The following is a 26553-nucleotide window of genomic DNA, read 5'->3' on the forward strand; positions in this document are numbered from 1 at the left end:
CCCACAGGGGGTGTATGTTTGGTCCGCGAAAGGTATTTTATTTCCCTCAAGTCCGCCGGCAAGCAGGTTAGGACCCCACTATCCGCCACCTGGGACGCGCCACGTGGGAATATCACCTGTCCCCCTGCTGCGCCTGCGTAGCAGGTTCGTGGTTTATTTTCTTTATTACAGTTAGTTTGTCTATTATTACCGTAAACATTACAATGAAGCCTAATAAATTTTTACACCCATTCTGCGAATGGTGGCCTTTTATTGCCCTAGATGTTGAACAGTGTGCCGGGCTGAGTGGCTCAGGCTGTTACGGCGCTGGCTAGTTGTTGAACAGTGTGCCGGGCTGAGTGGCTCAGGTTGTTACGGCGCTGGCTAGATGTTGAACAGTGTGCCGGGCTGAGTGGCTCAGGTTGTTACGGCGCTGGCTAGATGTTGAACAGTGTGCCGGGCTGAGTGGCTCAGGTTGTTACGGCGCTGGCTAGATGTTGAACAGTGTGCCGGGCTGAGTGGCTCAGGCTGTTACGGTGCTGGCTAGATGTTGAACAGTGCGCCGGGGCTGAGTGGCTCAGGCTGTTACGGCGCTGGCTAGATGTTGAACAGTGTCCCGGGCCGAGTGGCTCAGGCTGTTACGGCGCTGGCTTTCTAAACCAAAGTTGGCAGGTTCACTGCTGGCTCACTCCGTCGGTACCTGAAGGTGCTCAAACACGTCAGCCTCGCATCGGTAGTTTAACCGGCACGTAAAAGAACTCCTGTGGGACAAAATTCAGGCACTCGGCGTCTTCGAAAGCCGTAAATTCATTTAGTGGGACGTAAAACCAATAACGTTGGTTATTATTATTTTAAACAGTGTAATATTATCTAGTATAATTGCAGTATACAATAGTATAATAAAATTGTTATTTATTTTAAGCCTCATTAATTACTTTTACGGTTCTCGGAGATGCCGAGGAGCCGGAATTTAGTCCCGTAGGAGGTATTTTACGTGCCAGTAAATCTACCGACACGAGGCTGACGTATTTGAGTACCTTCAAATATCACCGAACTGAGCCAGGATCGAACCTGCCAAGTTGGGGCCAGAAGGTCAGCGCCTCAACCGTCTGAGTCACTCGGTCTGGCTTTGTCAAATAATAATAATAATAATAATAATAATAATAATAATATACCGAACAAGTTGACCTTGCGGTTAGGGGCGCGCAGCTGTAAGCTTGCATTCCGGATATAGTGGTTCGAACTTTACTGTCGACAGCCCTGAAGATGATTTTACGTGGTTTCCCATTTCCACACCAGGCAAATGTACCTTCAGGCCATGGCCGCTTCCTTCTCACTCCTAGTCCGTTCCTACCCCATCGTCACCATAAGACCTGTCGGTGTCAGTACGACGTAAAGTAGCTTGTAAATGATGATGATGAAAATAATAATAATAATAATAATAATAATAATAATAATAATAATAATAATAATAATAATAATCTGGGTTGAGTGGCTCAGGTGATAGAAATGATGTTTTTCAAATTCCAAGTTCCTAAGTTTCGATTCCATCTCGGTCTGGTGAGGTTTGAAGGTATTCAAATACGTCAGCCTCGTATCTGTATACCGACGTCCGACTCGTTGGCTGAATGGTCAGCGTACTGGGTTCGATTCCCGGCCGGGTCGAAGATTTTAACCTTCATTGGTTAATTTCAATAGGTCGGGGGCTGGGTGTTTGTGCTGTCCCCAACATCCCTGACTCACACTCCACATATAACACTATCCTCCACCAAAATAACACGCAGTTGCCTACAATGGCAGATGCCGCCCACCCTCATCGGAGGGTTTGCTTTACACGGGCGGCACCCGCTAGAAATAGCCACACGAAATTAATTGATAAGTATACCGGCAAATTCCTGCGGGACAAAATTGCGGCACCTAGGTTTTCCACGAAATCCGTAAAAGTAGTTAATGTGACGCGAAAGCAAAAACATTATTATTATTATTATTATTATTATTATTATTATTATTATTATTATTATTATTATTATTATTTTCTTTCTCCGGTAGAGTCTTCTAGGGACCACGTAAAAATTTCGATGCTTCATCCTTTGTTGTTCCTTTTTTCTTCCTCCAATACTACTTCATCTTCTCACTCTATCTTCTTTCTCTCTCGTGGGACCATTTTGAGTCTGTTTTCTTTCCCTCCCGACCTTGGAATCCTTCCATTTTTAACACTTTCTTTCTAAAAATCTACCTGTTTATGTTGCTTCTTCCTCTCCTTTTCCTTATTCTTCTTCTCTTATATTGTTTCTTTCCAAATCTTTCTTGACTTGATGCATCCAGGTTGTCACTGACTTCTTATTCCAAAGATACGAGGGTCGAGTCATAAGTCATGGCAACTTTTTTTTTCTCGCGAACAGCAGACAACACGGAAAATCTAAGATATGCATTTGGAAATATAGGGCATGTACTTATGCATAGTGCCTGACGACAAATTCTGACTTCAGGAGATTCTCGTAGGAAAGTGACAGAACACAGGCCATTGGTAAACATTGTTTTATTATGGTATAGACAGCAAAATACACAAGACTACGTACAAAGAACAGGTCTCTACTGGTTACAGACAATCGAAATAATCACCCAAGTTTTCCACAGTGCGTTGCCAGGGGTGGGGCCGGCGCTGAATACCATTCGCTGCATGTGTATCACTAACGTGTGACGCCTCTCCAAAATTCTGTTACGATGTCCTCTTTGTTAGCAAACCGTTGTCCACGTAATGGCTTCTTGACTTTGGGGATTAGATCATAGTCACATGGGCCCAGATCAGGCGAATAAGGCGGGTGTGGAAGAACCTACAGTCGTTGCTCCTGCTTGTTGACTTCCATTTTGTGGCGCTCTCACTCACACACTGAACTTGGGGGCATGCTTAGACCCACACTGTTGTTTACATACACCATCTAGTGGCATCATACGCAAGTACATACCGTAAGTTTCCAAATGCATATCTTAGATTTTTCGTGTTGTCCCCTGTTCGCGAGAAAAAAATAGTTGCCATGACTTATGACTCGACCTACGTATTTGAAGATATGTTTGATTAACCTGTCGTCATCCCTTCTGTATCAATCTCAAAAAAATATCAATCACCTCTTCCGCATTGTTTCTGTTATATTTTCTAAGTTCCAATATACACTGACTGACAGAGCAAATGCAACACCAAGGAGGAGTGGTTCGAAAGGGATGAAAGTTGGGGAAAAAACAGAGTCGGCACGGAAGAATAATTGATGTTTATTTCAAACCGATATGCAGGTTACACAATGCGCACGGCATCGACTCAGTAGGATGTAGGACCACCGCGAGCGACGATGCACGCAGAAACACGTCGAGGTACAGAGTCAATAAGAGTGCGGATGGTGTCCTGAGGGATGGTTCTCCATTCTCTGTCAACCATTTGCCACAGTTGGTCGTCCGTACGAGGCTGGGGCAGAGTTTGCAAACGGCGTCCAATGAGATCCCACACGTGTTCGATTGGTGAGAGATCCGGAGAGTACGCTGGCCACGGAAGCATCTTTACACCTCGTACAGCCTGTTGGGAGATGCGAGCAGTGTGTGGGCGGGCATTATCCTGCTGAAACAGAGCATTGGGCAGCCCCTGAAGGTACGGGAGTGCCACCGGCCGCAGCACATGCTGCACGTAGCGGTGGGCATTTAACGTGCCTTGAATACGCACTAGAGGTGACGTGGAATCATACGCAATAGCGCCCCAAACCATGATGCCGCGTTGTCTAGCGGTAGGGCGCTCCACAGTTACTGCCGGATTTGACCTTTCTCCACGCCGACGCCACACTCGTTTGCGGTGACTATCACTGACAGAACAGAAGCGTGACTCATCGGAGAACACGACGTTCCGCCATTCCCTCATCCAAGTCGCTCTAGCCCGGCACCATGCCAGGCGTGCACGTCTATGCTGTGGAGTCAATGGTAGTCTTCTGAGCGGACGCCGGGAGTGCAGGCCTCCTTCAACCAATCGACGGGAAATTGTTCTGGTCGATATTGGAACAGCCAGGGTGTCTTGCACATGCTGAAGAATGGCGGTTGACGTGGCGTTCGGGGCTGCCACCGCTTGGGGGCGGATGCGTCGATCCTCGCGTGCTGACGTCACTCGGGCTGCGCCTGGACCCCTCGCACGTGCCACATGTCCCTGCGCCAACCATCTTCGCCACAGGCGCTGCACCGTGGACACATCCCTATGGGTATCGGCTGGGATTTGACGAAGCGACCAACCTGCCCTTCTCAGCCCGATCACCATACCCCTCGTAAAGTCGTCTGTCTGCTGGAAATGCCTCCGTTGACGGCGGCCTGGCATTCTTAGCTATACACGTGTCCTGTGGCACACGACAACACGTTCTACAATGACTGTCGGCTGAGAAATCACGGTACGAAGTGGCCCATTCGCCAACGCCGTGTCCCATTTATCGTTCGCTACGTGCGCAGCACAGCGGCGCATTTCACATCATGAGCATACCTCAGTGACGTCAGTCTACCCTGCAATTGGCATAAAGTTCTGACCACTCCTCCTTGGTGTTGCATTTGCTCTGTCAGTCAGTGTACTTCATCCGATATACACTGACTGAGCAAATATCATGGAATAGCGGAGCACTGATGCGCAGGTGTGTTGTCTGCGCACCACACGCCCCCTGTGCCTGCGGCAGTTGTATAGGAGACCTTGTGAGCAGTGGCTGTGCATGTGACAGGCGTAACATGGAACCTCATCGTGAGCTGACACCTTTCGAACGGGGTATGGTGGTCGGTGCCCAACGGATGGGAATTGCGATTTCGGAAGTTGTGCGGGAATTCGGCTTCACACGATCAACCGTGTCCAGGGTGTATTGTGAATGGTTGAATGCGGCTGTCACCGTCCACAACAGACGAACGACCGGCCGTCCAGCCATTCTCGATGACCGTGACCGGCGACACCTCAGACGGATTGTCAATAGTGACAGACGGGCAAAAGTGCAACAAATCACGGCTCAGTTCAACACAGGCCGTGCTAGGCACGTCTCCCAGTGGACAATCCGTAGGAACATGGGTTCTATGGGGTATGGGAGCCGGCGCCGAACACGGGTGCCACTGTTAACCCAATGTCATCGGGCACAACGACGCGCATTTGTCGCCAGTCACCAGGGATGGACACTGTAACAATGGCGTAACGTGATATGGTTCGGACGAATCACGATTTCAACTGCACAATGCCGATGGGAGGCACAGTGTATGGCGCAGACCACATGAAGCGATGGATCCCGCCTGCCTCGAAGGTGTGGTCCAGGACGCTGGTGTCTCTATTATGGTTCGGGGTGCATTTTCCTGGTATGGAATGGGCCTTCTAGTTGTTCTGGAAGAGACTTTGAATGGTACGCGGTATGTTGAGCTGCTCGGAGACCATCTCCACAAATTTTTGGCCTTCCAGCACCCAGACGGTTCTGCGGTGTTTCAAGATGATAACGCGCCGCCACATCGCTCCCACGTCGCCCGGAAATGGTTCCAGAAACATGCAACGGAGGTCCAATGACTGCCATGGCCACCCAGGAGCCACGATATAAACCCTATCGAGCTCCGTGCCCTGGATCCTGCACCCACGAACAGACCAGCATTGGCGGCCGCTCTGCAAACTAGTTGGTATCAGCTGCGTCCAGAGGACTACCAGAGACTTGTCGACTCACTTCCTCGGCGTCTCACTGCAGTTCGCAGGGCCAGAGGAGGCACCATACGCTATTAGGTGACTATCCCATGATATCTGCTAAGTCAGTGTATTTCATCATCACTTCTTGATTTCAAGAATTCTATAATTCTTAGCGGACCGAGTATTTTCCGTATATTTTTTTTCTTTCCAGTACTTCTAATTTATTATTCATGTATTATTATTATTACTGTTGCTGTTGTTGTTGTAGTAGAACTAGTTGATGGAATCATTGAGTGAATCACAACCATATATCGTCTCCTAACTGAATGCTAAGGGATTACAATGAAACCTGTAATCACCTGACGAATGAAATTGGACAGGGGAGTTCTATTAGAGGTATTCATATCAGGAAGGTTAGATTCTCATCTTATCCGATATCGATAAGAATGGAGCCCTAACATGTACAGGGTGGTTATTTGGTAAACTGCAAGAATTGACTTTAAATGGGCAACAAGAACAAGATGAATAAATCGATACTTGTATCGAGAGTCTGGCGACTTGAACTGTAACCCCAATGGAGCGGAAACTCTACTCCTTCGGGAGAGAAGAAGACAGTTCGCTAAATTATTTAAACTGGATGCTGGAGGAACAAGGACACTCGGACAATACGTTGCTTTTATTGGTCACGAGTTGCCTGTAATGTCAATACATTACGTTAACATCTCTGCTCGCAGGTCATTTTCTGAGCGGAGGAGGTTTTCAATTGATTAAATAGTTACACATATTTTCGTGGATTGTAATTTGTAAACATTTAGTATAAGACTCCCCTCTTTCCAGTCGAGTCCTATTTCCTTCATTTATGTCCGACTCCATGGAAAAATGGTTAGCGTGCTGGCCCTTTGGTCACAGGGGTCCCAGGTTCGATTCCAGGCAGGGTCGGGAATTTTAACCGTAATTGGTTGATTCCCCTGGCGCGGAGACTGATGGTGCCATTACCAGCTACAGATGACGAACTGTACTGACTTGAACTGAAAGGTTTGCCGGAGCGTGTGTGGTGGAGAGTGAACCGAGGCCGATCCGTAGACCATCTTCAGCACGACGCGCAGGTCGCCTACGGACATCAAATCAAAACACCTGCACCTGGCGAGCCGAAGTCCTCGGGCATATCCCGGCACTAAAAGGCACACGCCATATTTTTTCCCTTCATTTATTGGAACAGAAGCTTATGTTTTCCTATTTAATTCCAGTCCTGTCTACCTCTGTGGTGTAGTGGTTAGTCTTCGGATCCCAAGATAGCGGGTTCAAAACCGGCAGAGCTAGTAGGATTTTTGAAGGGCGGAAAAATGTCCGTTCGACACTCCATGTCGTACGGTGTCGGCATGTAAAAGATCCGACAAAATTCATTAAATATCAGCCATAGACGCCCGAGAGAGTTTCGGTTTACTCGATCTGCCATCTAGTGGATCTTGGGTAAAACGGAACGTCGAAGTTGACGAGCAGACAGCCAGATGCACACGGTAGCTGAGGCCATACCGTTATTATTATTATTATTATTATTATTATTATTATTATTATTATTATTATTAGTGGTGGTGGTTAGTGTCATTAGCTGCCACCCCCGAAGGTCCGGGTTCGATTCCCAGCTCCGCCACAACATTTAAAAAGTGGTATGAGGACTGGAACAGGGTCCACTCAGCTTAGGGAGGTCAAATGAGTAGAGGGGTTTCGATTCCCGCCTCAGCCATCTTCGAAGTGGTTATCCATGATTTCCCATTTCTTCAGACAATCGCCTACGTAACTTATAGTGACGGGCGCTTCCTTCCCTCTTCCTTGTCTATCCCTTCCAATCTCACCATCCCCCACAAGGCCCCTGTTCAGCATAGCATGTGAGGCAGCCTGTGCACGATACTGGTCCTCTTCCCCAGTTGTAACCCCGACCAAATGTCTCGCGCTCCAGGACAGTGCTCTCGGGGCGGTAGAGGTGGGGTCCCTCGCTGAGTCCGGGGTAAAACCAACCCTGGAGGGTAAACGGATTAAATAATAATAATAATAATAATAATAATAATAATAATAATAATAATAATAATAATAATAATAATAATAATAATAATATTAATAATAATAATAATAATAATAATAATAATAATAATAATAATAATAATTCCAGACTTCTTTGGAGTAATGGTAATGATAACACCACACTAAACGCATGTGAGTGCGGTAAGGGGGTACACAAATTTATACAAAGAGTGGGTGTCGAAAAGGATGAGATAGAGCAAAAATCAGATTATTATGTAAAACCCAGTCACTACGGCTGGAGGACCACACGCACGTTCCGTAAATTATTAAACGAAAAAGAAACCACTTTTCCCTTTGCAAAAATCAAATGATCATAATACGTAGGTCGAGTCATAAGTCATGGCAACTTTCTTTTTCTCGCGAACAGGAGACAACACGGAAAATCTAATATATGCATTAGGAAACGTACGGTATGTACTTGCGAATGATGCCACTAGATGGTGTATGTAAACAACAGTGTGGGTCTAAGGATGCCCCCAAGTTCCATGTGTGAGTGAGAGCGTCACCAAATGGAAGTCAACAAGCAGGAGCAAGGATCGTATATTAAAATAGCACTTCTCCGCGGCGGAAATGCACGCCAATGCCATGCAGAGCTGCGGGAAGCATTAGGCGTGCATGTCATGCCCTATAAAACAGTGGCGAAGTGGATGGAGACGTTCAAACGGGGCAGAGTATCAACTGCCTTTTTACCTGCCTCGCCCAGGCCGTTCAGTGTCCATGGACAAAGACGTTCGGATAGTGGTGATCGATCAGTGTTTACAAGAGGACATGCGCTGGACTCTAGCGGAATTGCAAGATCTTTTGGACAATGCCATAATCCTACACGATAACGCGACAGCGCATCTAGCAGCCATCGTTCAGCGTCGCTTACAACGGTGGGGATGGGAGCGAATCGGTCGTACGGTTAGGGCCACGCAGCTGTGAGTTTGAATTCGGGAGATAGTGGGTTCGAACCCCACTGTCGGCACCACTGAAGATGGTTTTCCGTGTTTCCCATTTTCACACAAGGCATATGCCGGGGCTGTAACTTAATTAAGGCCACGCCCGCTTCCATCCTACTCCTAGCCCTTTCCTATCTCATCATCGCATAAGGCCTGTCTGTGTTGGTGCGACGTAAAGCAAATTGTAAAAAAAGTAATTTTAACCTGAAAACGTCTTCCTTTTCGGCAGCGCAGGGCGTCAACAAGCGCTAGAGCCGGATGCCCTTCCTGACCCCAACACTATGTGTAGAGATGTAATCACTATTGTGTGTTTCGGTGGTGGTTGGTAGAGTAGTGTATCGTCTGAATATGAAGAGGAGAGTGTTGGGACAAGCAGAAACACTCAGTCACCGAGCCAGGAGAATTAATCACACCCGATTAAAATCCCCGACCCGGCCAGGAATCGAACCCGGAACCCTCTGAACCTAAGGCCTCAACGCTGACCATTCAGCAAAGGAGTCGGACAATAAGAAAAAAGAAGAAGAATAACAATAATAATAATAATAATAATAAAACCAAACCAAACCCCATGGCACTACAGCCCTTGAAGGGCCTTGGCCTACCAAGCGACCTCTGCTCAGCCCGAAGGCCTGCATATTACGAGGTGTCGTGTGGTCAGCACGACGAATCCTCTCGGCCGTTATTCTTGGCTTCCTAGACCGGGGCCGCTATCTCACCGTCAGATAGCTCCTCAATTCTAATCACGTAGGCTGAGTGGACCTCGAACCAGCCCTCAGGTCCAGGTAAAAATCCCTGACCTGGCCGGGAATCGAACCCGGGGTCTCCGGGTAAGAGGCAGACACGCTACCCCTACACCACGGGGCCGGCAACAATAATAATAAAGTCAAGGATATTTCAAGTTCAAAATCGTATCCTACTTTGGGGGCGTGGATGTGTTAATGCGATACAGTTGTAGCTGTTACAATGGATTCAATTTATAACATCATTATGACACAAAGGTGGCGCGCGATAACTAACAGCTTCGCGGTTACCGTTATGTCAAAGGAAATCATATGACTTCACTAGCGACATTATTCCAAAGCGCCGCAGTAAGTCAGATAAAATCTAACACGCGACATATCGTGGTACGTTTTGTCATACTCCTGAAGTTACATGAAAGGGTGTTGTTCTAGCCATTAATACGTATCCTGTTAGTGAGATGGTATCAGTGTGCATGTGACGTATTAAGTTTGTTTTATCATGCTTTATTTACACATTTAACATGGCACAATTTGTTCACATGCATTCCTCATACAAGTTTTTAACTTTCCGTCTATTGCTATAGGTTTTAAGAGACTCCGAAGTACCGAAATGTCGCCATGGATTACGATTCTTCAATAACCTTGTAAATCTACAGAGAAATATCTCTCTCAAGCACACTGATGTCAAATCTTGTGCCAAGATTCGGTGCCAGAAGACTGAGAACGAAACTGCTTAAGATTTCACAAGGCTGAGAACGAACTGGTTAAGATTTTAGAAGGCTGAGAAAGAATGGCACTTAAGGATGACAAGGAACGGCAGGGAATACACAGCTAGTGGCATAGTGCGGAGGACCGAATAATCACATCTGGAAGCCGGGAATTATGGCTACTTTTCTCTACATCGGGCGAGTTGGCCGTGCGGTTAGGAGTGCGTGGCTGTAAGCTTGCATCCGGAAGATAGTGGGTTCGAATCCCCACTGTCGGCAGCCCTGAAGATTGTTTTCCGTGGTTTACCATTTTTTCACACCAGGAAAATGCCGGGGCTGTACCTTAATTAAGACCACGCCTGCTTTCTTCCAACTCCTAGGCCTTTCCTATTCCATCGTTTGGAGTGTGACTCACGTGGAATGATGTCAGTCCACTTAGCTTACTTACTCTTTAGTTCACCAGTCTGAATAACATAATTATGGCAGGCATCAATAGGCACTGCCATTGGCTGAACTAGTAAACCAATACGGCTGACAAAATGACGATGAATTATTGCACACACGCGGGTAAATCAACGAATTGCTTAATTCATTAGTTCAAATTTTGAACAGGTCAAACATAGAATGCGCTGCTGTCACTTTTTAAAACTATTTTTCAATACTCACTCCCCGAACCTAACCATAATTCGTTACTCATCCTTGGCTTTGACAATATGAAAGTGACTGAAGTATGAGCGATGCTAGTAATACCATTCCTTATGCAGCCAGTCCCTGGTTTGAATGCGATAAAAATATCACTCATAAGGTCGGTTGGTGCGTGTATTTAAGTGGCAACTTATGGTTCGGTGAGGAAAGCAACGGAAAACTACCTCACTCCTCATTTCCCTAGTACGCCTCTTCAGTGATTCCTAGGCCATCTATGACAGCTGTTGACATAGCCGTGGAGGATGAAACAGCTTTCGGGCTTAATAACCAACATACATATAACCATAAACTGTTGCTCCAGGGCTAGGGGTAATTTCTTAATTACTCGTAGTATTGGTCCAGGGCAAACGAATGCTGATATTTTTTATACACACACCTGAACAAAGTCTAACCTATATTAAAAAACAATGGTGCAAAACTTAACACACCTTAATGGAGAGGAGGAGGGTAAAAATCAGTAGCTGCACTCTGTTATTTAACCCATTAGCGCCTAGCGTTGCCATATGGCAACGATTTTCGCACCTTTTTCTTTTAATGCTGTAGGCAACAAGAAATAATCTGGAAGATTGTGGTGTCATCCGACAGTTAGAGAAGGGTTTGTAGAATCTAGCAATCATGTTTATTTCGTTTTAAAATCTATTGTTGTGACATAAAGACTGGTGGACTCTTGGTTATTTTAAGATTCCTGCGAAATGGCTACTGGTTTCACGTAAGAAGGATATAAAATGTATAAGTGAAGTTCTTTCATTGGATTATGTTTACAGTAGTGTTGTGCACACTTCATTATATATGTTGTAAGCATTTGAAACAGTACGGGTGCACAATGCCGTAGTAGTGCTTGTTGAATCATTAGCGTTGCCATATGGCAACGCTAGGCGCTTATACTCAGTAAAATAGCTGCAGCTGTCAGATCATGATACTTTATACTGATTCATACATCTTCATTTCAGGAAGGGATTTTCCCTTTTAGAAGCACTGGATATGCTACTGACTGAAGATCTCGATGGTGATATTTTTGTGGAACCGCACTATGTAAATGTACTTACAGATGAGGGCTCCTGCTGATGAAGATAATGGTGGGCTTGTTGATAATCTCTCTCTCAAAAGTTATGTGTCAGTGCTGAAATGAAGCTTGTAAATAATGAAAGAATCGGGATTAGTTACGATGGTGAAGGTGTGTTACCAGAGGACGGAGTGCCTTTTCTGTCTACTGATGCAAGATCTGTTTCAATACCCGATGCTGCGAAAGAGCGGATAACTGATAGAGGAAATAATAAATCAAATAAAAAACCAAGATAGACTGATGGGGCTGATTTCAATATTGGGCGACTCTTGACATTTCCGGAGCCGAGTTATAGCAAGTGAAAATCCATGACTGTTGTTGACATTTTTTAATTGTTTACAGATAACCAGCTGATCGAACATTTAGTTCGAGAGTCTAAAATGTATGGGGTGTTTTTAAATTGTACGGACCCACAAATAACTTCTGATGAAATTCGTTGCTTTGTCGCCATACTTTTCATTTCTGGATATAATAGGTTGCCCTCCAAGCGTTCTTATTGGGACACGCAGGATGATATGAAGACAGTGAAAGATTGTCATTCTCTATCTCTGTGGCTAACGCGCAAGTACTGAGGGTGGGCTTTTATATGCCTCCGAAAGTATAGACTAATAGTTTGTAACTGCATCTGAAGTTCTTCTTCTTCTTCTTCTTCTTCTTCTTCTTCTTCTTCTTCTTCTTCTTCTTCTTCTTCGTATTTTTATTTTATTCTATTGTTCCAGTGAGTGTTTTATTTTGACAGGCAATGAACTGTACATATGTGTCTATATACTGTAAACAAATATTTTCTCCTTTGTTCAATAATTCTATTTTTTTTACCGTGATGTGAATAAAAACTGATATTCCATATTCTTACAATAAATAATGCTAAGATATTTCAACACTGTTATTGCACGAAAACGAAAAAAAAAAAAAAAACACTTTGCAACCTAAATTCGACTTTCAAAACTCATTGTTTAAAAATAGGTAGTGCAAGCGCCTAGCGTTACCATATGGCAACGTCAAATATCTTATGACCTAGCGATTCCAAAATTCTGAAACTTGTTTTATTAGTTTATTTTGGTCTCAAACATGCGGCAAAACACAATAAGTAAGCAAATCTCAGAAAAAATTTAATTCAGGCACTAATGGGTTAAGAAAAAGGCACAATTGAAAAAAAAAAAAAAAAAAAACCAAACCAAAACCCATGGCACTACAGCCCTTGAAGAGCCTTGTTCTACCAAGCGACCGCTGCTCAGCCAGAAGGCATGCAGATTACGAGGTGTCGTGTGGTCAGCAAGACGAATCCTCTCGGCCGTAATTCTTGGCTTTTTAGACCGGGGCCGCTATCTCACCGTCAGATAGCTCCTCAATTCTAATCACGTAGGCTGAGTGGACCTCGAACCAGCCCTCAGGTCCAGGTGAAAATCCCTGACCTGGCCGGGAATCGAACCCGGGGCCTCCGGGTGAGAGGCAGGCACGCCACCCCTACACCACGGGGCCGGCTGAAAAAAAATAGCGGACGAAAATTTAGACTTCTCAAGAACTGTGGCCTCTTTTCCACCAACCATTGTTCCGACGAGAGCACCTCGCTTAATGTACAATTTCGAACTATTCTCGCACGTTGCACATTCTCTTATTAGCCCGTGATTTATTTAAAACTTCCCGACAAATTCTTGCGAAGCTCTCACAATATGAATAACATAAAAATTGTGGCTGGTGCCAATAGGCACTGCCATTGGCTGAAATTTGTACAATGTTACGTCACTCCCTAGGGCAGAGATGGCAAACCTTTACGGACTAGCATGTCAGTTAATGTCTTGTTTATCACCTTTTACTGTCCAGTGTCCCGTCGGTTATTTTTCTTTAAAATCATTATGAAATCCCCTCACTTCGCTTCGTTTAGGTATTAGAGTGCATTACATGTAAATCCATTCGTGTGAATGTCTCATGATTTTATTTTTCAAACATCACTGCAAATTAAATTTCGAAAACACAGGTATTTTTATGAATAAGGTGTATTTTTGCTTTAACCTGATAAGATTTGTGAAATATATGGTCTTAGAATTAATTGTGACATAGGCCTACTTCTTTATTAAAACGTAATGTTAAAATGTTGGTAGATTTTTGACCTATTTATTACATGTTGAAAATATTAATATTTGTTAGTATGTTATGCTGCGTGCCACTAGGTGGCGCGCGTGTCATAGGTTTGCCATCCCTGCCCTAGGGGGAGATAACTTTCACAAAGACTGTGTTTCCAATCCTAGCGTCGGTAAAATCAGTGTACCTCTGGAATGAGATACTTCCTCGAGTTTTTTCTTTCCAGTCAAATTGCAGGATGGTTCCTTACTGTGGCATAAAGAGACATTACCCCCATTTCTCTCCAAACTTGGGACTGATAACTACTACAACATTGCTCCCAACCCTTCACCTTCACTAACAGGCACAGGTTCTGGGCCTAATGACCCAATCCCTAACTCACTAGACAAAAACACGCAGACTGGGAGGAGGCGTAGAAAACCTGCTCCCAGGCTCACCACACACACCAACACACCAACACCCTCTCATGTACATAAAACACCCTCTTCCTCTCTGGTTATCCAATGCTTTAACTGCTTAAAGCTGAACCACACCGCTGCATCCTGCACGGAAGGCACTCGTTGCAATCGGTGCGGCGGCCCTCACCGCCACACTAACTGCACAATTCCTAAGGCCCAGGCGAGGTGCGCTAACTGTGAAGGCAGTCACGCTGCCTCATTCCCTGGATGCCCCTACATCAAGCAAGCAGTTAAAGACCACTACAAACACTCACGACACATTCACACTTCTACTACACCTCCCATTCCAAATCACTTTCCTACCTCCTACCATAGTACCATCCCACCACCCTCCAATACAGCCAAGAAACCAACAATCTGCTCCATGTACTAATCAATATACTCTCCCCCCAAGCTACCCCAGTACTTCCCTCCATGCCTAGTAGACAGTTAATTGTATATTAATCAAGTACCAACCTCTCCCCACCAAGCACGCCCCCTAATCAGTCATCAATCTTCCTCCACCAAGTAACAGCATACTGACTCCCTTCCTCTTCATTCTTCTTCTAAGTACTGTCACTACTATCTCTGATCGTTAAGCAACATGGGCGTGGTGTCCACCTGGATGGGTGACCCCCGTCTCACCTGCTTAACAGTACATCTCAACTTTATGCAACCCTATCTCTAACTCAGGGTCTAATAAGTGCATCGCCCCCATGTAAGTCGGGGCGCAGGTCATATTCTGACCAGTTCAGATCCCTCCACCACAGGATTCCCCTCCACTTAACTTCGTTCTGTTCAACATCACTGTTCTTCTGAGGAGATAGCACTCAAGACCTCATCTATAGGTCGGCGGGCTAAAATCCTCATCGGAACCGGTTCTCCGGTAACTCCGTTTGAGATTGGGGCATGGCAGAAAGTTTTAAGAAGAGAGAATTTGTGACACAAATTTAAGTTTAAATTTCATACTTTATATGGGTATATTCTCTTAAAAACTAACCGTCGATTTCTGCTAGTACTAGTATAGCTTAGTATTGAGTTCACACAAAAATACGAACAAAACATATTTTAGAAAGTGAAGTGGACCTGCATCTTGGAAAAATGTAATAGAGTCTTGTTGCCTACCGTTTGATCACGCTCATTTGACCGCCCAGCAGAAACGAGAGCGGAAGAAAAAAAGAACCTTGGAGACGACACACACACACACACACACACACACACACACACACACACACAAGCACACCTGCACGTCTGCACACATCAAAGCCACCAGAGCAACTGTTGGCTAAGTCCCATTGACGTGTTGGTTATAATCGTGAGGATACAATCGAATCATTCGTAAAAGGATCGTTATATTCTTCAGGACTGCCGACAGTGTGGTTCGAACCCACTATCTTCCGGATGCAAGATCACAGCTGCGCGCCCCTAACCGCATGGCCAACTCGCCCGGTGAAGGTGAAAGATTAGAGCCTTGTCTAACCCCCGTAAGTACCCTGAACCAAGAACTCATTCTACCATCAATTCTCACTGCAGCCCAATTGCCAACATAAATGCCTTTGTTTAATTTTAATCATTTATCCTTGATTCCATAGTCCCCCAGTATGGTGAACACCTTTTCCTTCGGTATCCTGGCATATGCTTTCTCTACATCTACGAAACATAAACACAACTGTCTATTCCTCTCATAGCATTTTTCAATTACCTGGCGCATACTGAATATCTGATCCTGACAGCCCCTCTGTGGTCTGAAACAAAACTGGTTTTCGTCCAACTTCCTCTCAACGACTGATCGCACCCTCCCTTCCAAGATGCCAGTGAATACTTTGCCTGGTATACTAATCAATGAGATACCTCGATAGTTGTTGCAATCCTTCCTGTTCCCTTGCTTACAGATAGGTGCAATTACTGCTTTTGTCTAATCTGAAGGTACCTTACCAACACTCCATGCTAATCGTACTACTGTATGACGCCACTTCATCTCTGCCTCCCCACTATACTTCACCATTTCAGGTCTAATTTTTTTATTCCTGCTGCTTTATGACAATGGAGTTTATTTACAATCCTTTCCACTTCCTCAGGCGTAATTTCACCAACATCATTTTCCTTCTCCCCATGAGCTCCGTTGTTCGTGAGACAACCAGGAAGATTTCCTTTTACGCTGAGAAGATTTTCAAAATATTCCCTCCACCTGTCAAGTGATTTCCTGGGATCTATTATAAGTTCACCTGAATTACCCAATTATTATTACTGTATTATTATTATTATTATTATTATTATTATTATTATTATTATTATTATTATTATTATTATTATTATTATTATTTCAATATAGGTACAAAACTAACAGGAGTATGCGATGAATGTTCATATAAAGCAGGTGCTTAGAGATTGAACAGAGAAAGAATAATATAAACTGAATGTTGGAGTTCCATTCATAAAACTGAAGTTGTTTTCCACCTTGATGGCGGAAGTAGTGATAAGAGGCGCAGATAATATACGTAGCACAAAAATTTGGATTAAAAGAGACATGGGAAGAGAAGGGATAAAGAATATAATCACTCTGAAAAAACATTTAGTCAGGGCTAAAATACAAGGGTTAAGAGCCTATATTAAGGGTCAACAACTAGTAGTATCCAATGGACAATGGACTAGAGTGTGGACATGGAAGAAATTACAGGAAATGGAAGAGAATAGGAAGGACGGACAGATAGTTGGGAAGAGTGTGGAAGAAAGGCAAGCCAGAGACAGTAAAGTGGGTGAAGACGGACCTGGAGATAAAGAAAGAACCAAAGAAAATAAGACACTGGACCTAAGCTCACAGCAAGAAAAGATTAACCTGAAAGATGCTATTTTCAAATCGATCGAAGAAGGAGCCAGAGAGGTAACAGCTGAGATGAGGAGGGAAATAAGGAAGGAAACCGTCCGACTCATTGGCTGAACGGTCAGCGTACTGGTCTTCGGTTCAGAGGGTCCCGGGTTCGATTCCCGGCCGGGTCGGGGATTTTAACCTTAATTGGTTAATTCCAATGGCATGGGGGCTGGGTGTATGTGTTGTCTTCATCATCATTTCATCCTCATCACGACGCGCAGGTCACCTGCGGGTGTCAAATAGAAAGACCTGCACCTGGCGAGCCGAACCCGTCCTGGGATATCCCGGCACTAAAAGCCGTACGACATTTCATTTCAGGAAGGAAACCAGGGAGACCAGGGCTGCTATTAAGGAGCTGGTGAGGACGGAAATGCAAGATGTGACAAGAGCACACAAACGGAGTGAAAATACGGCTGGGAGGCAGGAAGAAGAAGCAAGAGGTGCCCTAGCGAAAGGGAGAAATTTGAGCCTAAGGGAGATATGGGGTAAGAACAAATTGGAGGAAGGCATAATGACAAGTAGCGAAAAAGGCAATCTGCAGTAGAAAGTAAATTGGTGTATACATGAGAATAGCGGAGTTTGTGTGGTATTCGTTAACTATAACAAGAGTGATTAAATAGTTAAATTCGCAGGAGGCGAAGTGTGCAGTGAAGAGGAAGAGAGTGATTGTAAATTGGATAGGTGTTAAGGATAAAGTTAATAGGTGGTGATGGTTGGTATATAAGCTGAGGGTCCAAGTTAATGGTGAGTTAACACGCCTTCAGTTAATGTGATAAGTAGTCTGGATTCTAAAGATAATGAATACAGTGAGATAACAGAGTCAAATAGTGGCCAACAGTAAAGAAACGTAAGGTGAAAAATTGCACACCGGCACAACAGTGGAGGAAATACGAAGCCAGGTTTGCAACTCAAGTAGAAAGCCAGTGAGGTCAGTGGTCAAGGAAGAATATGCTGAGTGCGAACCCGGCCGGAAGTGATATACTCTTTGTTTAAAGTGCAGATGCAAATCTAACACTATATCGTACCCTACATAGCAATATGTTACCAGTTTAGCTTTTCAATGTCATACTGTCATACTGTCTTGTTTAAAGTGCAGATGCAAATCTGTCACAACATCGTACTCTACATAGCATGATACCAGCTTAGTTTCTCATTGCCATATTGCCATACTGTTTTATACCAGGGACAACAGACCATTCTGCCTCGTTGCTATTTGATTATTATTATTTACATGGGTTAGATATGTTTATTTTGCAGGAATTATTATATGTGTATGTTAGATTAAGCTGCCCAGGTTGGGCATTATTATTTTTCTCTTTAATAGATCAATAAGGCTTCAATGCTGTAGATCGGAGGAAAATAAAGGCATTTCATTTCATTTCATTTCAACTAACAGGAGCAACAAACCAAACGAAATGCAATTACTCAGTAATAACCCACCGAAGACCACGGGATTCCAATATACTCAGAAGGTATCTCTGAACAACCTCCAAAAGCTTGTCGGTGGAGTTCGGCTTCACCCTGTATACACCTGAAAAGAGGAAATTCTGTATATTATGAATAAATTAACCGAGTGAGTTGGTCAAGCGTTGTTGGTCGAAGGTGTGAGCTTGCATTCGGGAGATGGTGGGTTCGAATCCCGCCGTCGGCGCCCTGAAGATAGTTTCCCTTGGTTTCCCATTTTCACACCGGGCAAAGGTCACGGTCACTTCCCTACCACTTCTAATCCTTTCTCGTTCTTTCGTCGCCGAAAAACTTCGATGTTTTAGTCCGACATTCAACAAGTAGTTAAAAATAAATAATTGATTACGATAAAGCTAGAAAGAATGAAAAGAATAATAAAGTATCGTACATTCCGTTTCTCGCTGTAGGGTTGAGGATGAGGTATTGTGAAATCCCATGGCACGTTTTACGACCGGATGCTCTTCCCGACGCCAACCTCAGTTGAGGAGGAAATGAAGATTAAATGAATGGTGGTGATGAATAAAATTCGGTAAGGAGGTGAAAGAAATCAGCTGTCGCCTATGAATAGGAATTTGCCTGCAAGTGAAAATGAGAAAATGAAAAACCATCTTCAGAAATACCGCCAGTGGGATTCGAACCCCCTACCTCCCGAATGTAAGCATTATAATGAGATGCAACAGTAGAAATCATACTTTAAAGACTGAATATATAAGCGCACTCACGAGATAAGCAATATTAATTGTTTTTATTTCTCTTTCTAGGTTATCCGACTGTTGTGAAAACCAACATGCTTATTCGTAGTATGGGTCCCTTCTCAGAGCTGGATATGGTGAGTACTCTAAAAATGTGATGAACGCCCAAGTGGGTCATTTTGACCCGATGACATTTTTCATTTCATGTTTCACACCTTTAAAAGCTTTAATTCATTTTCGAGGCACTTTAATAACTAACCTATCTAACCCCATGGCACTACAGCCCTTGAAGGGCCTTCGCCTACCAAGCGACCGCTGCTCAGCCCAAAGGCCTGCAGATTACGAGGTGTCACGTGGTCAGCACGACGATTCCTCTCGGTGGTTATTCTTGGCTTTCTAGACCGGGACCGCTATCTCACCGTCAGATAGCTCCTCAATTCTAATCATGTAGACTGAGGGGACCTCGAACCAGCCATCAGGTCGAAGTAATAATTCCTGACCTGGCCGGGAATCGAACCCGGGCCTCCGCGTAAGAGGCAGGCACGCTACCCCTACACCACGGAGCCAGCTTCGAGGCCCTTTACACTTGCAAAAAGAGATTATTATTATTATTATTATTATTATTATTATTATTATTATTATTATTATTATTATTATTATTATTATTATTACTGTTTTTACGTACCACTAAATGCGTTTGATGGTTTTTGGAGACTCCGAGGTGTTAGAATTTTGTCCAGCTTGAGTGCCAGTAAATCTACCGAAACGAGGCTGACGTAAAATGAAATGAAATGAAATGAAATGGCGTATGGCTTTTAGTGCCGGGAGTGTCCGAGGACAAGTTCGGCTCGCCAGATGCAGGTCTTCTGATTTGACTCCCGTAGGCGCCCTGCGCGTCATGATGAGGGTGAAATAATGATGATGACGACACATACACCCAGCCCCCGTGTCAGTGAAATTAACCAATTATGGTTAAAATTTCCAACCCTGCCGGGAAGCGAACCCGGGACCCCTGTGGCAAAAGGCCAGCACGCCAACCATTTAGCCATGGAACCAGACGAGGCTGACGTATTTGAGCAACTTCAAATGCGACCGGACTGAGCCAGGATCGGACTTGCCAGTTGGAAGCAGAGGGACAGCGCCTCAACCTTCTTCTTCCTCTTCTTCGTTTGCGTTTTCCCGCTGAAATGCGGTCTGCCGTAAGTCTACGGCGGGCCTTCCCTTCGTGTGGTCTATGCCATCAGAAGACCATACGTCCACATGCCGCGTATCCTTAGGTATAGTCCATCCAGCGTTTTCTTGGCCTTCCTCTTGGTCGCCATCCGTCAGGATTAAGTGCGACAGCTTATTGTGCGATGAATGGTGGATCATCTGTACTCACGTCCTCATACCAGTCCATCGGCTGATGCAGAGTAGGTTTCAGGCTCCAGGTGGGCACGACAGGTCTCTGGTCCGACAGCTATGCACTCCGCCCGACCAACCGAGCAGAGGAGGGTTCTATGCCTCTGCATTTGGGAGGCAGAGAGGGGCTGGTCCTCACTCTCGGCTGCCCCAAGAATGCTTTTCCGTGATTTCTCCACTCTCCTCCACTAATCAGTCAATCAATCAATCAATACTGATCTGGATTTAGGGCAGTCGCCCAGGTGGCAGATTCCCTATCTGCACTTTACCTAGCATTTTCCTCTCCCTTGATAAATTATTCCAATCCCTAACTCCCCTTCCTATAAATGAATATTTGCCCCAGTTTGTCCTCTTGAATTCCAACTTTATCTTCATATTGTGATCCTTCCTACTTTTATAAACGCCACTCAAACTTATTCGTCTACTAATGCCATTCCACGCCATCTTTCCGCTGACAGCTCGGAACATACCACTTAGTCGAGCAGCTCTTCTTCTTTCTCTCAGTTCTTCCCAGCCCAAACTTTGCAACATTTTTGTAACGCTACTCTTTTGTCGAAACTGGACAGTTCCTAGTATAGGAATACCATAACCGGCACACACTAACGCGAGAATGAAGAAAAGCTGACCTGAATACCGTTTTCTTGGCAGATGTAAAGTGTGATATTCCCACTTTTCACCAAATTAATTAAATAATACGAAATATCATAATCTCCTAGGTACATTTTGGATGTTTAGTTTTATTCTTAATTCATCCTCGGCATTAAAGTGCATCGTAGGTTTCTCTTATGTCTTCTCTTCCTTGTTATTAAGGGGCTGCTGGCCGAGGCGGTAAAGGCGTGCTCGGTTCGCCCTGAAGGACGTGGGTTCGAATCCCCGTTAGGAAGTCACAAAATTTACGAAACGAGATTTCCACTTCCGGAGGTGCACATGGCTCTGAGGTTCACTCAGCCTACACCAAAAATGAGTACCAGGTTAATTCCTGGGAGAAAAGGCGGCCGGACGTAGAGCTAACCACTGTACCCCATCAAGTGCCGAGGTTGCGGATAGTGGAAGCCTTTACCTTCCACCCCTCCAAGGGCCTTCATGGCCTGTACGGAGATGACTGTTTTTTTTTCCTTATTATTATAGGCTATGTTTCTGAAATGGTAAAATTAACATTGTAATCTCCTAGATGTTTAGTTTTTCATCATCATCATCATCTGTTTACCCTCCAGGTTCGGTTTTTCCCTCGGACTTAGCGAGGGATCCCACCTCTTCCGCCTCAAGGACAGTGTCCTGGAGCTTCAGACTCTTGGTCGGGGATACAACTGGGGAGTATGACCAGTACCTCGCCCAGGCGGCCTCACCTGCTATGCTGAACAGGGGCCTTGTGGAGGGATGGGAAGATTGGAAGGGATAGGCAAGAAAGAGGGAAGGAAGCAGCCGTGGCCTTAAGTTAGGTACCATCCCGGCATTCGCCTGGAGGAGAAGTGGGAAACCACGGAAAACCACTTCCAGGATGGCTGAGGTGGGAATCGAACCCATCTCTATTCAGTTGACCTCCCGAGGCTGAGTGGACCCCGTTCCAGCCCTCGTACCACTTTTCAAATTTAGTGGCAGAGCCGGGAATCGAACCCGGACCTCCGGGGGTGGCAGCTAATCACGCTAACCACTACACCGCAGAGGCGGACTGTTTAGTTTTTAATCGTTTTAAATGTATCTAATGCTCTTTTATTTATTACTTTTATTAGATTTCGAGTATTAATTGATGCACTTTAGTTACAGTGGCAGTTAGTTGCAGCCGAAGGGGCCTCTGGTACTACTTGAAATTAACTTTATATACATATATTTCTATTTTATCGTCGGAGCATTTTGTTAACATGGTGCACTATGTATGAATAAGTTCGAAAGCAACCAGCATTTTGCACTCACACTGTCTTCGGCGTTTTCATCACTAGCAGAAAATATTTTTAGCTACAGTGGAAGTGAACGACATTTCAGAGATGAAATATTCTGAGCCTAAGTTCATGGGTAGGATCTCGGCTCAATCAAATACCACCGGACTGAGCCAGGATCGGACCTGCCCACTTGGAATCAGAGGTAAACTCTCATGTCGAAAGATTTACTGGCTCTTAAAAGAACTCCTGAAGGGAAAATCCAGAACCTCGGCGTCCGTAAACCCGTAAGTAGTTAATACCACGTAAAAATAATAACATTGTTCGAGACTGAGCTTGGTCAAAATCTCATTCGGCTCTGGTGTATCAATCCCCAGTGACTCGTTCTCCCTTTATCTTCAGTATGATCACTCCGTCACCTTATTGTTATGTCGCGTTGTCATCTTGTCATCTTGTTTCTTTGTAGCGTTGTCTCCTCGCTATGACGAAGTCATAGGGACCTAAATCCTGAGAGTATGGTAGGTAGTAGAACACTTACCAGCCCCAGCAAGTGAACAAATCAGACACCGCTGCTGCAGCATGCGGCCTTGCATTCTCGTGCATAATGATGGGTGGACTATACATAAAGTGACCCTGCGATTTCGACCTAATCCCTAAAGTGATGGCACCACTGAGCGGGATTCCCTTCAAACAGCTGAAGACGTTCTGCAGACACCATCCAGATATTGGACAGTGTCGACTGTGTCCAAAGGCTTCCGCGTCTTTGGAAACACGTTGTACGCAACGCTGCTGGCTACATCGAAACTTAGCACCTTGTACGTGTGCTATGTATCTAGAAAATCTCCGGCTCCATGGCTAGCTACCCTTTAGTTCAAGAGGTCCCAGGCTCGATTTCCGATCGGGACAGAGATTTTAACTTTCATTGGTTAATTGGGGCTGGGTGTTTGTGTCGTCTTCATCATTAGAATTCATCTCAGGTAGGTCCCCATTCTCACAGACGCCCAGGTCGCTTATAGGGCGTCTACTCCAAAGACTTGCACAAGGCGTAGGCCACAGACCATTATTATTGTCTAGAAAATACTTACCACTACTAGAAAAGCAGCCTACGTATTTTAACCATTGGTTATCCTGCTTCTTTCAGAAGTTCTGCTACAGTTGCATCATCTCGTGTTGCTTTGTTGTTCTTCAACCTCATGATAAATTGTGTAACTTCCCGTTTTATTATTTGCATTATTACATCTCCACAGGACTACTCCATGGACTGCTACTTTCGTCAGTACTGGCGCGACTCCCGTCTTAGTTTCCTCGGCCCCATCAAGAGCCTCAGTCTCAGTATTAAAATGCTAGAGAGGATCTGGAGGCCAGACACTTACTTCTACAACGGGAAGAACTCGTACGTGCACACAATTACGGTGCCTAACAAACTGCTGAGGATCAGCCAAGATGGAGATATTCTTTACTCCATGAGGTGAGTAATCTTCCTAGGATGTATTTATTTATTTATTTATTTATTTATTTATTTATTTACGAGGGGGGATCAAATATAAACAGTATTTTATTTTTTATTTAAATTCATTTCTTGAAAAACACAAGGCAATTGCAATTCATTTTTTCCACATAGTTTCCTGCTTTGGAAATGCATTTGTCCAGCGTATGGGCAGCATTTTGATTCCATCGCCGTAAAAAGAACAGGGTCCATGTCACCAGCCAGTTGCGCACGAAGTCTTCCACACTGTCGTCATCTTAAAACCGTTGGCCTCCTAGAGCTTCTTTAAGCGGTCCGAACAAATGGAAATCGCAGGGCTATAAGTCCGACCTGTAAGGAGGATGATCAAGTGTAGTCCAGTGCATTTCCTGTAGCCTGGAGACAGTTAGAGCTGCAGTGTGGGGCCGCGCATTGTCGTGGAGGATGATGACCTGTCGAATCGGTTGGTCTCATCTTTTGCGGCGATATGCAACCCTCGTCTTCTTCAACAGCTCGCAGTAGTAAGCAGCATTGATTGTGCGTCACTCATGCAAAAAGTTAATCAGCAAAATGCCTCGCTCATCGAAGAAAACGATTGCAAGAACCTTGCCAGCTGACAATCGAGTCTTGGCTTTCACTGGTGCTGCCTTCCCTTTCCTCCGCCACTCCTTACTGGCTGTCTGGATTCGGGAGTGTAATGGTGGACCCATGTTTCGTCGCAGGTAACCATGCGGCTCAAAACTGCATTAGCTTCTTCCGCAAACCTTGCTGTAAGCCTCTGACAGAACTCCAAACGTCTCAAGTTCAGATTTTCGGTCAAAAGGCGAGGGATCCATCTGGAACACACTTTACGGAAATGTAGGTTGTTTGTGATGATTGCTTGACAGCTCCCATAACCGATTCCGACTTGTTCTGCAATTTCTGATACTCTCGTCCGTCGGTCGTCGTCAATAATGTCTTTAACCGCACGAATGTTTTCATCTGTAATGCTGGTCCAAGGACGGCGATCGTATTGCTGATTTTCCACACGTTCTCTCCTTCCTTGAACTTTTCATGCCAGGCAAACTCACGCTTCCTTGATAATGTTTGATCGACGAACTGTGCAGTCAATCTCTGACAAATTTCCGCCTTCGCGAGCATGAAATTTTATAATTATGCGTTGCGCAGTGGAGGGGTGCACCTGTTGCTCCGACATCGTGAGCGTTACTGATGAAACGGCGGGAAATATCTAACAATACGCTCTCCCCACTCCTAACGGTTCCACCTAAGCATAGCAGAAGCGCGGGGCTGGTCCTACCAGCTGTCGATATTCAAAAACAAAAATCCCGTTTATATTTGATTGACCTTCGTATTATTTTATTTATTTATTTATTTATTTATTTATTTATTTATTTATTTATTTATTTATTTATTTATTTATTTATTTATTTATTTATTTATTTATTTATTTATTTATTTACAAGTAGTGAAGTTAAAGCGCTTGCCCCTCTCTTACACTTAACGACATTATTTTCCATAGGTTGGGTTATGTATTGTGACAAATTAATTAGATGATGACGACACTGAAGATGATGATGACGATGATGATGATGATGAGAAGAGCATTTAACATAAAATCTGCTGTGCAAGAAGGAGAATATGATGACACACTGACTAAATTTTTTATTCTGTTCGTTAAGAAGGAAGCCATATTTTCAAGTGCCGACTCAGTTAAATATAACTTAAACGCATTTCAGTCTGCCGAACACACTAGTTCAATATAAATATTACACTATAACATACCTGTAAAAACACACTATTGAACAAGGAAGGGCGTGAAAATGAATAGGCCTCGAATGCTTTAATAGCGTTGCGGTCGGAAAAGAACGACTAGGTCGGATAGGATAGATGAAAGTGAGGAGCCTGGAACAAGTAAGCAATGCCAGAACTCAGCTAAGGGCCCCGTGATCGCCAACCCTCGCCCCAAAGTTCAGAGCCCCTGGGGCCCTTTTAGTCGCTTCTTACGACAGGCAGGCGATATTATGGGTGTTATTCTAAAGCCCCCACCCACAGGGGGACCACAAAGCTGAGTAGGATATAGAAGGACCGTACTAGTTACACTTTAACTACTCAAAAAAAAAGAAGCCATGCCAAGCGACCGCTGCTCAGCCCGAAGGACTGCAGATTACGAGGTGTCGTGTGGTCAGCACGATGACTCCTCTCAGCCGGTATTCTTGGCTTCTAGACTGAGGCCGCCGTCTCACAGTCAAATAGCTCTTCAATTTTAATCACGCAGGCTGAGTGGAGCTCTAACAAGTCCTCAGGATCCAAGAAAAAATACCTGACTCGGCGGGAGATCGAACCCGGGGCCTCCGGGAAAGAACCAGGCACCGCGGGGCCTGCACTGTAACTACTCACTC

General features: G+C 44.7%; 1 protein-coding gene across 1 annotated transcript in view; it reads left to right on the forward strand.

The window, feature by feature from the left end:
- LOC136884116 (gamma-aminobutyric acid receptor subunit alpha-6) overlaps positions 1-26553 on the forward strand; it is a 246966-nt gene that overhangs the window by 195348 nt on the left and 25065 nt on the right. The window contains exons 4-5 of the mRNA XM_068229794.1: positions 19484-19551; positions 23937-24157. Coding sequence (XP_068085895.1) covers positions 19484-19551; positions 23937-24157 — 289 coding nt within the window. The remainder of the gene's footprint in view (positions 1-19483; positions 19552-23936; positions 24158-26553) is intronic.

The sequence above is a fragment of the Anabrus simplex genome, chromosome 12 (genome assembly GCF_040414725.1).
Source record: "Anabrus simplex isolate iqAnaSimp1 chromosome 12, ASM4041472v1, whole genome shotgun sequence".
Classification (NCBI taxonomy): domain Eukaryota; kingdom Metazoa; phylum Arthropoda; class Insecta; order Orthoptera; family Tettigoniidae; genus Anabrus; species Anabrus simplex.